Source organism: Anopheles maculipalpis, chromosome 2RL (genome assembly GCF_943734695.1).
Source record: "Anopheles maculipalpis chromosome 2RL, idAnoMacuDA_375_x, whole genome shotgun sequence".
NCBI lineage: Eukaryota > Metazoa > Arthropoda > Insecta > Diptera > Culicidae > Anopheles > Anopheles maculipalpis.
In genome coordinates, this window is record NC_064871.1 from 83,533,522 (window position 1) to 83,548,838 (window position 15,317).

The following is a 15,317-nucleotide window of genomic DNA, read 5'->3' on the forward strand; positions in this document are numbered from 1 at the left end:
ATCGTTTCAAAACACACAAATCACACTGTCACACAAAGCACGCGGGACACACTTTCACTTCACACCTGCAATTACCTGGGGCATTATAGACTCGAGAACATGTTTGCTATGGGGAAAAGTGCAATTGCAATTACCTCTTAGTACGGGTTCGCACATTCAACAACGATCCTTCTCCCGGCTGTGTTTTGTATTGTTCGAAAGAGCAATGTTGTCTTCGCTTCTTTTCTGCGGGAGAACGCGTCCTCTTGAAAACACAGCTGCTTGCTAGGCACCCGCAATGTTCGAATGTTCGTTTTTTGATATTGCTTCACGCAGCAGGACCTTAGGACCTTGCTTAAGACTACTTGAATGTTAAGGAGATAGTTTGGGGAAACTTTTTTGCCAACAGCTTTACAAAACCACGGCTATCAAAACCGATTTGCAATGGCGTTGGCGTAGCACTGAAGGGAACCGAGCGGTACATCAGCGATGGACACTATGTGAGGAAGATTAATTGTTTCTTTTCTTAAAGTGTAACCCGAGTAGCAGTTCCATGTGATTTTTGTTAGTAAACAAATTAAACTATTTACGAAATTATGGTGGTTTATTTTATCAATAAAAACTGAAATTGCTAGCGCACTGCGCTTAAACGTGGAATTGAGTAGAACGTGATATCTGTTGAAAATTGAGTAAAAAAAAAAGTGTTTACGACAACAATATAATGGAAAGCTATTCTTTTCAAAAGAAAACTGAATAAACAGCTAAAATATAAAGCAAGATTTACAAAAATTTTGCAAAATTGCATAGACAGTGCAAAATTACTTTCAAATGAACAGAGCATGTAGAGCCGCTTGGATGACAATGACATTGTATTAGTTTAATTTCTGCAGTTTTGATTCCTTTTTTCGATCAAATAGTACCGTTATTTTAATATATTTCAAATTTACGTACAATATTTACCATGTAATATGAGAAAATAAAGCAAAGAAAGAATATTTTGTATAATAATAAAATAAAGTAAATAAATAAAGAGATTAAGTGTCCCACTGTGCAGAATGTTATTGACATGGTTTCGTCCAACAGTGCGGTTGTGTGTGTGTGTACGGTAGAGTTTTCGTCAAATGGAACCAACGCTTTCAGTCAGTGTAATGAAGCGGACGTCTCTTGCTGTTGCGATATTATGTAGAAGAATCGTGAGGGACATGTCGTTTGCATTCCCTAAATAGCATTCAAAACCAACCAACACACTCCAGAGCAGCAGTGAACAATGTCGGAGGAAAGTAAAGTAATTGTTCACGGTAAAGAAAGTACGGCGTTTCTTCATGTGCTGTGAGGAAAGTGATGTGCAAGTGTGAATCGCTTCCCAAATTCTTAAAGAAATTTTCTAGCCCCATTCCCCCATTTGCGGAAAGCAGAATAGAAAGTGATTTTTCCCGTTTTGCGTCGGTGCTGCTACCAGGAAAAAACCGGAAGCTACATGGTGTAATAGTTGCGAAGGAATTGAAGCCCGCAGTGCGTGCCTGTGTGTGTGTGCATATGCGTGAGTGTTTAGTTGTTCCGTTAGACCGTTTTCCCTTTTTGGCCAAAAACAGTAAAAAAAAAACAGTCAAGAAAAACGGGGAGGAAAAATTTTCCTCATCCAAAGGGGTTGGGGGAGGCGGTTGCATTTTTCGTGCTTTGTGTGTGCCCAAACGAAGAAAGCACCCGCTGCGAATAATACGCGAGAACGACATCTGCTGGTGTATGTGCAAGCATCGAATTTTGCTGTGCTGGGAGAGAGAGAGAGAGAGTGTGCGAGTGTGTGTGTTCGTGAGATCGACGTTGGGACGTTGAAAGAATTTTTATTTACTAGCGTGTGTCGCGCGCGGATTGTCGCTGTGTCTTTTAGCTGCTAGTACGGAAGCGGATATTGCAGGAAAATTGTGCGTTTTGGCTAGAATAGTGATTAGAAGGTTGTGTAAAACCCGTGTGCGTGTTTGGTTTTGGTAATTTCGTGTTGGGGAGATTGACTGGTGACCCCACAAAAAAGAATGAGCACACAGGATGGTGGATCCGTTGGTGTGAGTGGAGGGACAGGAAGTGGCGGAGATAAGTCAACATCTTCCGGAACGGTGAACCTTTCCGGTGGAACAAAAGCAATCACAGCGCTCCCCGTAGGTGCTAGCGGAACGGGAGGAGGTCAGCTGAGTGCAACTGCTGTCGTTGGCGGTGGTGGTGGCGGAGCAACGGTGACCACCACAACGATTCCGATCGATTTGGCATCCGCATCAAAGGTTTTGGTGCGACCCGAGAAAACGACGATGCCGACTACGACGTACAGGTTAGTTTATATATTGCAAAATTCAGAACCTAGGCCACGCGAGAAGTAGATATAGGCGCATATTTTGGCCGCCACGAATCGCGTCACGGTCGTGTGTGTTGCGAGAGTGTGCGTGAGATGGAAAGCAGTTCAACACGTACACCATGGCAGCTGTTAGCCCGTGTTGACACGCACACATCGCTCGCTTCCCGATGCTCCCACATTCTTCAATGAGACTAAGAGAGAGAGAAAGTGAGAGAACGAATTCTCGAAAGTGCAAAATTGTTCTTATCAAACGAGACATTTATTTTTATTATTATTTTGCAGTAGATTTGCAGGGTTTTTTATTAAACAAAAAAATATTGTCATTTTCAAATATGGTTTGCTAGGCCACATGCTGTGGCCCGTTCAGATTCAGAGATTTTAATTAATTTTATGAAATTAAATATTTAAAATAATTTGTGTGGTGAAAAATGGAACAAAACGGAAATGGTCACAAGATTGAACAAAGTCTTTTCCCGCGGAAACATAGACAGATTCGTTAAATGAATTATGATCTGTTTAAATTTGAAATAGTTTTATATGAAGCAAAAGCAACAATATATAAGGCTCTTTCTTTTGGGCGTTCTTTGATTGAATTTTTAAGCTAGAAGATTTTTGTTCACTTCCGAACATGAAGTAATACGCACTGGAAAACCCTGCACAATCTTTGCATGTAGGTTAGTCAGCTGAAACCACTATATTCAGTACAGAAAATTTTTAGTCCAATTTTTGCGTCGATTTTCGAAATTACTTACACTCGTCCTTCGTATGTTTGCTTGCTATAAAATGGGTATTAAATCCCGCTATCCTACAAATGCATTTTTCATTAAGGTTTTCTTTTCATTTTACTTTCCTTCCTGCCAATAGGTTCGGTTCAGCACCGGGCAGCCAGATGCGTGTCGTAATACCGAGCAGTGCCGCACAGCAATCGTTCTATCGTCAACCAGCCACCATCAAGCAAGGTAATATAGAAGAAGCGCCCGCTCTTAAATCCCCTCCTCACTCGCCTCTCCCCCCACCAAACGTAAATTGAAAAATTTAAAAGTTTTCACCTCTTCCAACCATTTACTTGCAGATCCGGCAACGAATCGTACCCAAATCAGTACGCTACCAGCAGCCCGTACCGTGACCCAGAACGCCTCGCTTACCGTGTCTCGTGCACCACAAACCACACCCACCACAGTTTCGTACCATGTGTCGAACCGTGTTTCCGCTACCCCGGTTGTGGCGGCAAACCTGCAGGCAACGTCCCGTGCCACCATTAACGGTCCGATTCGCATCTCGACGCCACCGATACAGGTGGGAACGAACAATAGCACGACCACGTACGTACAGCGTCAACCGCAAACCGTTGTACCGTCGCGTAACGTTACCGCGGGTACCGGAGCAGCTGCTACGATTATTTCGCAGACCAGCAGCGCAACGACGACACTTGTGCCGAACTTTCAAATGTCCGCCCCGTTGTTTCGGGCGAGCAGTATAGGAGGAGTGGCTGGGGCGGCGGGTGCGGGACAACAGGTGGTGGCGGCCGGTACACCTAGGGCGCGTGTCGTCACACAGACCACCCTGTCCGCTAACCATCATCAGGTGCCGGGTGTTGTGACGGGTACGGGCGGAGCGGGTGGTGCTGGTGGAGGAACGACGGTAGTTACACCTGGAGGTGGTGGAGCTGGCGGTACAGCGCAGGCGGTTGCGATTAGTTCCGCATCCGGTGGTGGATCGACGGTAGTTTCGAGTGGTGCCGGAACAGGAACTGGTCAATCGCAAGCATTGGTAGCGACACTTTCGGCGGTGCTGCAGGGTCCTCGACAAGTTTCGACGCTACTCTACACAAACAATAGTAACGCCCAACAGTACACGATAGGACCGAACCAGCAGCGGTTGGCGCTGGCCACAACTCTTTCCCCGCAGCGCCCCCAAGCGACGGTAACGACCGGTATTCGCCCAACAATTCAACGCTTACCAACGGCGGGTATTCGTGTGAGCACGGGCAGCTTAAACTTCCGCTCACCGGTTTTAGCATCCACGACGGTTCTGACGACGATCGCCTCGAACACGGGAACGGTCGGTACGGTGACCAACAGCCAGCAGCAGCAACAACAACGCACCGTCACAGCAACCGGAACCGGTGCAACGGCCATTTCGAATGCCATCCCGGCACGCATCATCCAGGTGCAAAACCCACCGAGCGGTACCGGCACCGGCACGGCACAGATCGTAAATCGCCTCCAGACAACGAATCTGGTCAACATACAACCGCTGATTGTGAGCAATAGTCGATTGCCACCGAGTGCCCTCCAACCGGCCGGCATAACGATCGCGCAGGTCGGCAAGCTAACGCAAGTCGCCACAGCAGCATCCGGCAACGATGGAAGTGGTGGAACCGGTGGTTCCGGTTCCGGTACGACCACAACCACACTCCAAACTGCATCCGGTCAGCAAATAGTCGTCAGTACGGGTGGTGCAGGCCCCGGAGGTGGTGGTGGTGGTAGTGGAGGTTCTCCCGCCACCGCCATTATTGCGGGTAATTTAATTGCTGCAAATCATCCCGCCGCACAAACAGCCCACCAAGGGCAGATAACTCAGATCGTTAACGTAAATGCTGGCCAACCGACGGTTGTGTCAGCGGCTGTTAGTAGCGGACAGCAGCAGCAACAGATTGTGACTGTAAGTCAAGCTGGTGGTGGATCGGGAACATCCGGAACAGTTATCCCTTTGCCACTGGCACTCACGGGTGCTAGGAATGTGGGTGGAGCGGGCGCTGGCACTCACAGTCCGCTCAGTATCGTTACGGGAGGAATTGTACGGACGGCTGGTACCGGAGCTGGGACAGCCACATCGATTGCGTCCGTACTACCGATTGCTAAAGTGACGCCACAGGTTACGATGGAATCGGGCGGCAGTGGTGGTGGGAATGTCACGCAACATTATTCCGTTGCGAGCAGTGGCAGTGTAGCCGGCCCTTCGCTCTACATACAGACACGTCCAGGCGGTACGGCAGGTTTATCCGGAACGGTTGGTAAAGCTGGCGGAGCATCCGGTGCCACCTTGAGCGTTGTTTCGTCTGGACCGGCGGGAGCTGGGGGTGGTGTTGGCAGTGGTACGGTTGGATCAGCAACATCCGCTACCACTTTCCTACCAACGTCCACGTTTTACTACGAGCGTCTTACATCCTCACCGGCCACGTGCGTTCCCTCTTCAACTGCAACAATTTCTTCCACCGGCATACCCGTATCGTCATCCACGTTTGTGCAAGCGGTGGCCGCATCATCAGCATCCTCCAGCACCATCACAACCGCAAGTGCGATCAGTGGTCCCGTCTTCTCAATTCCGGCTTCTTCCAGTGTGATCAACAGTAGTGGTGTTGCGAGTGTTGGTGCGAATGCTGGCAATACAACAGTCGTCACGGTAGCACCAGCGGGAGCCAATCCAACACTCACACCCTATGGCACCACTGGTTCGTTTGCGATCGTACAAGCTGCTCCTGCCGGTACCCGAACGGCAACTCTTGCTACCGGACCAGTACACGGAATTGTTCCCGCATCCGTACAAACGGCTCCGGTAGTAGCAGCCGTATCATCCGTGTCCCAGCCAACATCCGGCGGTACATCCTCCTCGGCTACCACAGCACAGATCGTACCGATACGATTCCATCACTCCCAAATGCTCATCGATAGTAACGGTCAAACGCAACAGATTATTGTTTCAAGTGGCGGCGGAGGTTCCGGTGGTTCCGGTGGAGGTACGAGCAGTATTGTGCCAATTATTCCAGTCGGTACGAGTGGTGCAGCCGTTGTAACAGCGACCAGCAAACAACAGGAATCACCCCAATCGAGCATTTTGCGCAAGAGAACACTTGTGGAGACAACTTCCGGTCCGATGAAGGCGACTCCGGTTGGGAAAGATCTAACCGCAGCACTAATGGCTGTTGAACGGGAACGTTCCGAACTTCAGCTACTTCAACAACAGCAGCAGCAGCAACAACATCATCATCTAGTGGCGGAATTGCGAGATTTAGCTAATGCATCTCCACTGCACCATTCACGGCCACCATCGACGGATGGTTCAACGACCGTTAGTGCCACATCCAGCCCTGGGTTGGACGAGCAGGAAGAGGAAGAGTTGCGTGCACAAGCATACGCAAACCGTGCCAGCAATGCAGTGTCGGGTGATGGACACTTTAAACCCGTCCAGGATGATCATCCCTTCTTCCAGCAGCAGCAGCAGCAGCAACAACAACAACAACAACAACAACAGGAACAGCAGCAACAGCAACTTCGAGAAATTCTTTCCCTCCACTGTACGGAAAGTTTCCCCACATCCCTCGGCACCAGCACAACACTTTCGGTTGTTCCGATGTCTAATCACACATCATCCTTAGTTTCGATTGGAGGAGTTGGTGGCAGTAGCAGTAATGGAGCAGGACCTGCCGGAAGTTACGAACAATCACCCCGTAAAAAAGCGCGCAAACAGCAACTACTCCCGATGACGGACGGTGGGGCGCATCATCAGCACCATCATCATTTGTCATCTGTTAAATCCAACTCTTCATCCTCGTCCTCATCGTCATCGTCGTCGGTGGTCACAAATTCATCAACTTCCTCAACGAATACGACCGTTAGTGGTGGTAGTCAGCAGCAGCAGCAGCAGCAGCAGCAGCAACATCCTTATTTGAACGACGAACGGATGGATACGAGCGGTTCCGGATTGGTGGTGCTTGGAACGGTCGGAACGGGAACCAACAGTGGTGGAATAAGCAATTCCACTCCTCACACCAATAAGCACAACAGTAATAGCGTTGGTTCGACGGTGGTGATGAACAACAGTAAAAGCGTGCGGATGGATCCTCCTCCTTCTTCCGGATCGGCTACCAGTTCGCAGATGAGCAGTACCGTCATTTCGGTGGTGGCGGCAAGACAGCAAAATCTAACGCTCCGAAAACCACACAACATTAGTCTGTTGCAGGTGCGTATCTATAAGTATAGGAGGGTTGTGTCCGTGGGGATGGAATTCCGTTATCTCTGGTGGTAGATTTTTCCCTTAGTCCTGCCCCCTTTCAGTCCTTCAGTAATTTTCGGTCATATTTTGTTCTGCTAATAATAGTGACATCTCTTCGTTGCTCAGCACAATTGTGGATCGGATAGAAAAATAATCGTGTTCAATAAATTCCATTTCTTCCTTCGCAGTCTTACAAACAAACGTGGAAATCGGCCAACAATCATTTCCAGCGATACACGGACGTAAAGCAGCGGGAAGAACGCCGCCCGACGGTGATGGACATTGCCAATCAATCACACATTCTTCAGAAGCTGAACGGCTGGAAGATTTATCATCTCAGCGCACAAATAGAGGATCTGGTAAGCGGCTCAACGTTCGCTGAAATCGAATTCCTTGAGCTAAATGATTTTTTACTATTACAGTGCGATCTGGAATCTCAAGCGTACGGCAAGCTGGAAAAAATGTTACGTGCAATGGAAAGCAGCCACGGCAGCAGTAGTAGTAACAGCGGTAGCAGTAGTAGCAATAGCAGTAATAGTAGTACTAACGGCGGTACAGTTAAATTATCATCCGATGTTGAACGCATCAATGAACTATTAAAGGTAAGTTCGCTTTTGTTCTATCTCAAACGAATTAATGATCACTGATCCGATCGCGTTTGCTTCCTCTTCCTCCCTTCGCTTTACAGGGCAATATGCAGCGAAGTAAAATCATCATCGATGGTATCAATGAAGCCCGCACGCAGATAATGAAAATTTTCCAACACAAACCACACGTATCGGACATTATCCTACGGTGCGCTTCGAAGCGTAACTTTAAAAAGCGAGAGAAAACATAAAGCAGCAAAACAAATAGGTATTTTTGGTTGGTAGGTTGAACCCTTTCAAGCCGGGGGAGGGTTTGAAAAGCTCAAATTTGCATCTAATGCAGCGTGTTCCTCTTTTGATGCGGGGATTGCATCTAATGCAAAGTGCAGCTTGGTAAAGAGAACACTCTTGGTGTGTGTAGGTGTATAGAAACTCCGAGGAGTCTCCGTCTTTTTGCTAGTGGAATAATTGTAATTGATTATTTTAATCTAGGCATCGTCTAAAGGCAAACATGGCGGGAGGGACAAGGAGCGATAGTTGCAGTACAGTGCACCGAAAAAGTGCATTTTCTTTCACATTGTGTCATATTTCCTGGTAAGCGTGTTTTACATTTAGAATTCTCTGTGCATAGTATGATTCAAGACAGAGTTTGAATCGATTTAGAGCTAGAGCAACGTTTTTCTACTCTCCCCTCTATTGTGCAAAAAGGCAGTGGTAAAATATTTTAACGTTTAACACACGGACCTGTCTTGTATCAATTGGCGGTAAATTCGTGATAGTGTAGAACCCCCGAAAAATCTTTCGTTTTCTGATGAAGTTGTGTAAAAAGGCAAAACTAATTAAGAGATGTTTAGTTAAGTTCTTTTAAGTGGAAGTAATGGCCAATATTGGGGCACACAATGCAAAAGATTGAAAATAAATTATGTATAGATACTTAACCGAGGGGAGCGCAAATTATTGAAGCAAAAAAAAAAACATTCGAAAAGTAGACCAAGAAGCATTAAAGATTCACATTGTTTTCTTCTTATAGTAAAGGATACATGTATTCATAATTACTTTAATATAACATTCGTATCGTTGGTTAGACAGGAAACAGATTACACGCACGAGAGACCCACTCACTATTATCGGAACTTCAGTAATAGGTAAAGTGCAAAAAACACAACCAACACAAAGAGAAACATGTAACACATATAGTTCCGGTGGCCACCCTTACCCAACCGGACGACTCGATTGATCGTGTTGGACATAAAGCCACCGGTCCGGTCCATATCCTCGTCGATGCCCCGCAACAGCCGGTCCTGGTACCGTACCTCGTTCCCGATGTCGATCGTGAGCGATTTCAGGGCACCAATTTTCCCTTTCAGTTCTTCCGCCATTCGCTCGTTTTCCTCCTCCAGTGCATCGTGACTGGCGTTGCTGGGCCCCGGAGCTTGCTGTGGTAGTGGTTGGTAGCTGTAGCCACCTTGCGTTCTTCTCATCTTTCCACCCGTTGTACTCGATCCGGTGAAATTCGCCACCTTGTTGCCGTCGTCGTAGTATCGCGTAGTGTTATTGGTATTAATCGGAACTATTGCTTAGTCACACTGTTTTTTCCCGACAGTTCTCACAAAAAAGTTAATTCTTATCACACTTTGCAGTCATATTTAGCAATTCGTGTGGAGGAATAAAGGTACGTTTTTGTAAATTTGCCTGTGACCGTAAAATTGGCCTGCAAAATCGTGAAATTTGTGTACGATGCAATATTTACAAAAACACTGCCGTCATCAGCTAAACGTCAAACGCTATAGTGAGAAATGACATTTTGCTCCTGTGATTCTCACTATAGTGAGAAATGAGATTTTGTTTGCTGCAGCTTATTTATTTGTGGAATAATAATTTAATTTATTATTTATTTGAATTGCTTAATTGGTTCTTTCGGATATGAATAATTTTGTAAATAAAAATAATAATTTTGAATAGTTTTTTAATGTTTAAATTTAATTTCAGTTACAAACCAGTAGATTTTAAACAAACGCTCCCGTATAATCAGGAGAACGCTACTATTTACGCTCAAGAACAACAACAGCACCAAACGGACGCTTTTCGAACAACAATATGCCAAAGTCCAAGCGGATTGAAAATCAAAACACAGAAAAAAGTAAACAACACCACTTTCTCTTGCCGTTTTCGATATTTTTTATGCAACATTGCGTATCGTGTGCGGTGGGTGAAAAATAATTGAGTTTAAGCTAACACTCGCGAAGATAAAGGAGTTCACACTCTACCGTCCTAGGTGTTTTATGGAGTGTTTCTCGAAGTACGTACGGCAGAGTCGATTTTGCACAAACCCTAGGATGCATTTATATTAAGGTGGAACTTTCTTTACCTTACTTTCCCTTTACCAGCACAATCGAGCGACAACATGCAGGAAAGTACGATCTACAACATCCTACCGTTGCTGCTGTGCGGTCTCTCCGTACCACTGTCCATGTTCATGTGGATCGGCAATGTTGCCTACTCGAAGATCGCAAGCGATGGTTCCAGTGAGTTGTGAGCGAAGTCATTCCCGGTTTAAGTTCGATTCATTGTACTAACGGTCTCTTCCCACCTTCCAGATAGCATTATTCCACCGACCCGTTGGCTATTTTCCGTGCTCGTCCCGATACTTCTCATGGTGTACGGATTGAAGCGCAAAGGTGTGAATAAATCCGGTGCCGCATTTGGATTGGTGTGTGCGGTAATACTTTCGATCGCATCACACGCATTCCTGGCCTGTCTGGCGGCGTTCTTCTTCAGCTCGAGCCGGGCGACCAAATTTCGGGGCCATGCAAAGCGAAAGTTTGAGGAAGATTTTAAGGAAGGTGGACAGCGTAACTGGGCCCAGGTGATCTGTAATGCGGGCATGGCGACACAGCTGGCACTGCTCTATTTGCTCGACTGTGGGTACGGTGAACGGCCGATTGATTTCGTGAATCTTTATCGATCAAGCTGGCTTGGGGTGGCCGTGATGGGATCGTTCGCATGCTGCAACGGAGATACGTGGGCTAGTGAGCTCGGGACGGTTATTGGGAGTGGTGATCCATTTCTCATCACCAGCCGGAAGCGAGTTCCACGCGGAACAAACGGAGCTGTTTCGTTCGTTGGATTGGTGGTGAGCTTTTTAGGAGGGACGTTGATCGGTTTGGTTTATTATCTTACCATCCGATACACGGTTGAGACGAACATTTATCAAAACAGCCCGGAACAGTGGCCGTTAATTGTGTTCGGTGGTATGGCGGGATTGTTGGGTTCGCTGGTAGACTCACTGCTTGGTGCAACGCTGCAGTATTCGGGACAGAACGAACGGGGCATGATTGTGGAAAGGCCAGGCAAGCACGTGCGTCACATCAGCGGGGTACGTATTTTAGACAATCACAGCGTCAACTTGATATCGACCATCCTGACCGGCATCATGATGCCCTCGATTGCGATGAATCTCTGGGGGATGTTTTGATTGCGAAAAGGGTCAAAAGGGTCTGGGCTCACTTTCGTAAACTTACCAGTAATGGGTAATAGTGATTAGTAGACGGTTGTTGATATATCGAGTGACTTATTTCTTAACGGAGTGGCTAGAGAATACATTTTACGTCTTTAATATTAAAAATAATTGTCGGGTTATGTGTTATTTTATATTGAGAAAAAGTAGAACATACAGTAGTTGCTTCTGTAGCGGCAGTTAATAAATGAAGTGGGATTTAGTACAAACTAGTGACTAAATCCCACTTCGTTCCCCTAAGCACTAAGCACGACTAAATCCCCCTAAGCAGCGTAGAAATTGGGACGCCTTCTATCACATTGTGTCTAAGATCGCTAACTGTCCGATTTTTGTTACCCACGTGATGCCATGTAATCGGATTTTTAGCAAATTTTCTCTACATTTTTATATTAGTTTATTTCAATACAAATTTGCCTTAATTTGTAGTGCCTTAGTTGGCAGATATTGCCATTCTTTGAGACCTAGTCCGTCGATGTCTATAGATCTAATGAGGATGGCCAACGTAAGATTCCCTTTATCCAGCTTGCTTTGAGATCCGCATCCTGCATTGTATTTTAACATTGAGTACGATTGTTTGGTGTCATTCTCATAAAGCCAGAATCAACTAGGTCAAATTAGTATATAACTTAAAATTACCGCAAATAATCCGATTTTGTTGCATACTTTCAGGCGTAGTCTACAAAACGCTCCCAGCCACAACAAAGCCACAAAGAATACCTGGCTGCAAAGTTGCAGTTACAATTCGATTACAGTCCAATTTTTTGCTGCCAATCAACATTGCTTGATCAACATTGTGCTATTCTGCAGCGAAACGGTCCTTGAAATGAAACAGCCAAATTTGTTAATTAGGACGATCCGCTCCAATTCCCGTTGTGCATGATGTGAAACCGTAGTGCTGTTGCTCATTAAAATAGTTACAAAAAGTTGCTCTGTATGGGAGGTCTGAATGAGTTTTCCCCTATTTTACCATTCATAAAAAAAGAAAGACTCATCCAGGTCGTTACATGCACAAACACAACACGTTTGTTGTAGATATGTCGTCCCTTTCCGAATCTGCAATGCAGCCTTTGTATGGGCTTACATCGTCAGCCCGGATTGTAATAAGCCAACGAAACGTTGCAAAAGTTTTTTAATCATTTCCTCAGTAAAATTTTTATTTCTCCACACAGCACAAAGAAGAGCATCGGAGCGTGTGTGTGTGTCTGTTTTGTATTTTGAAGGTGCAAATACGAATTACCCCATTTTTTGCCCACTTTGGTCGTTCAAGGAAAGTAATGTGTGTTGTTGTGTTGCTATCTGGAAGGGAAAAACTGAGTAGATGGGGACTTGTATAGTGTACGAACGGGTGAAATGTGTACGGAAGATGGACTCAGCTAGGTGTCGAAAGGTGTGTGTTTGTGTGTGTTATCGAGGTAAAGAGGGTGCTACAGGTTTTGTGCTTAATATTCCGGGTTATGAATAATTTATGTGTTCCCGTTCGTCCTGTGCTCGATGCTCTTCAAGGTCAACGTGGCGCTACTTGCATCTTCCTACCGTTGCCGTTGAAGACGCGATGGAAAACCGATATAAAATAACAATCTTATCACCATTGTTTTCCTTTATTCGCGTCGATGGAAGTCTAAAACCCTAAAGGGAAGCGTGGTCGAGGAAGAGTTCGTCGGGTGTGCCAGGTGGAGAGGAATTAATGATGCACTTTTAATGTCTTCCTTTATTTTACACGACCGCAACAATGGCACATACCGACAACAATAAAGCTCTGGACGCGAATCACCACAACAGCATGACAAAAAAATGTTTGAAACGAAAGAAACCACGCGATAGATGACCACAAAAGCAATAATAAAGTGTCAGAATCGGAATGGAAAACTGTCCATGAGCGTGCAGTTTTTTTCTCTCTTTCTTTCTCTCACACCCTTTGTGTGGCTTTTCCCTTTGTATCACGTGCCTCTAGCTGCAGACAGGTGTTAAGGTATTAATGTGCAGTTTTTATTGGTTTCGAAAGCACTTTTTTTTTCTTCTATTGTTACTTTGTGCGTGTGCGTGTGATGTGCATAAGGTCAGACTAGAGCAGTTTGTTGGTTGGGGAAAATAGCTTTTTTCCCCACCGGCTTTTTCCTTGGAGGGGTTGGTTTGGAGCAAGCTTGCAAGAATTGCTCGCTCCCCTTATTTTCCCGAAGTAGCTCCAATACAGCTCGGCTTTAGCTGGGGAAAACCAGCACCACAGCACGCCATTGTTTACGTTCATTAGCCTGTGCCGGGCGTTCCGGTCGTATTTTGTGTCGTGCTCGGATCACGTTAGCAGTTCGATTCGGTTACCATAGTAACGCAACGGTATTCCGATGGCTAGATTTGCTAACAGTTTTTTTTTATTTTAAAAATCGCGTCAACGTTACATAGTTGGAGGAATTTGTGGCGCCGATTGCAACCATTTAGGGGTTTTTTCTCGCTAGGGGGATGTCTAACGCCTACGCGTGCCAACCTGTGCGTTAGATGGAATTTAAAAGGGCAATGAAAATCAAAATTACAAGTATAACGTGCAAACACACCGAAACAAACAAAAAAATTGCGTAAAAAAGATGGCGGAATACCTGAGGACGAACAGAAGAGACCTTAATAAAGGGGGCGTTCGTCGAAGCATCGCGGGATGCTGTTGTTGTTATTGCCACTTTTCCCTTTCCTGGTAGTACCATGCCTCCTTTGGGTGAGATTCTTGGAAGTCAACCCCACCCAGTCCCCGGAACATTGCCCTTCCTTTCGTATGTTCGTGGAACTTTGTAATGAAGCTGAAGTGTTTGAAGAAATGCGAAATGAAAGCGAAAAGAGCGATAGAAAATAAAACGACAGGCTTTAAAAGGCGCGCCTCGGTGGGTCGCTGTGGTCGCTGCCGAGCCGTGTCACACCAGGCCGCACGACGCTCCGGTGTCATTGCCAAATGGCAACCGGAATATGATTTCAATTTTCTGTCTACCTAATGGCATTTGGAGAATGGAGCAGCTTTTATTCGCATGATGTATTACGGTGGAGGGCTGGGGACGGATGTATTTTTCTTTACGCCTGCGATGCGCGTGAAGGGTGCTTACAAGCGAGGTGGAAAATGAAGACCGTTAATAATACAGTTCGTTAGGTTAGGGTTCAAGGTTTTTGGGGATTTTTCAAAATCATTTTTCCTTCTTGGCACATACTAAAAGTACTTCTGGCTCGTGTGTGTGTGTGCGCGTGTGTGGCTATTGTGCTTGCAAGGGGCAAACCGAAAATTTGCGAAACGGGAGAGTTTTAGGCAGTAAATTGTAATTCTAAATTCATTCTAGTAAACGCCACAATGAAAAAAGCACATTATGTATTGAAGGAAGTTTAGGGCGTGCTTTACGATATTGATAGCATTTTTTATGCATTTTTGTTGTATTGTTAGGAGAAGAATGGAATTTGCAGAAGCGTTTTCTAGGAAAGAAATAAGGAAATAATAATATTATTTCTCTTAAAGCCCCATCCTATGAGTGCGCTTCGACAGTAAGCACTTAAAGGTATGCAATCTAAAGTTTCATTATTTACAAGCTAAAGAAAATTCGTAGCTGTTGCATACTTTCAGGCGGCAAAAATCGAATTTTTAATCTAGTAGCGTTTGATGAAGCAAAAATTCATTTTCTTAATTTTTCTTCCACCCATTTACTGTCATTGTGGTAAAATAAATCAATTTAATCATACATATCAACCGTCTCGTTTTTATAGCGATTTATAACCTTTGATCAGCTATTTATTGGCAGTGCATCAACATCGAACGACCCCTCGAGTTTGAACACATAATTGGGCATAATCCATCTTAATGCAGTTTTAAAATTTCGTTCTTCTAGGTTGGGCGATTTTTTTCTGCTCTACTCGCTCCGAGCTACAGCGTATC

General features: G+C 45.5%; 3 protein-coding genes across 3 annotated transcripts; 2 read left to right on the forward strand and 1 right to left on the reverse strand.

The window, feature by feature from the left end:
• The first annotated feature begins 2,009 nt into the window (after positions 1-2,009).
• LOC126567756 (mucin-19) lies at positions 2,010-8,156 on the forward strand. The gene is made up of 6 exons (XM_050224037.1): positions 2,010-2,299; positions 3,188-3,282; positions 3,366-7,285; positions 7,507-7,677; positions 7,741-7,920; positions 8,007-8,156. The coding sequence occupies exons 1-6, from the start codon at positions 2,010-2,012 to the stop codon at positions 8,154-8,156; spliced, it is 4,806 nt and encodes a 1,601-aa protein (XP_050079994.1).
• Positions 8,157-9,025: 869 nt separating this feature from the next.
• On the reverse strand, positions 9,026-9,442 carry LOC126568600 (BET1 homolog). Its single transcript, XM_050225100.1, has one exon. The coding sequence runs from the start codon at positions 9,384-9,386 to the stop codon at positions 9,030-9,032; it is 357 nt and encodes a 118-aa protein (XP_050081057.1). The 5' UTR covers positions 9,387-9,442; the 3' UTR covers positions 9,026-9,029.
• A 746-nt stretch (positions 9,443-10,188) lies between these two features.
• Positions 10,189-11,386, forward strand: LOC126568351 (transmembrane protein 19). Its single transcript, XM_050224812.1, has 3 exons — positions 10,189-10,204; positions 10,293-10,430; positions 10,503-11,386. Exons 2-3 carry the CDS (start codon positions 10,310-10,312, stop codon positions 11,378-11,380), a joined length of 999 nt encoding a protein of 332 aa, XP_050080769.1. The 5' UTR covers positions 10,189-10,204; positions 10,293-10,309; the 3' UTR covers positions 11,381-11,386.
• The last annotated feature ends 3,931 nt before the right edge of the window (positions 11,387-15,317 follow it).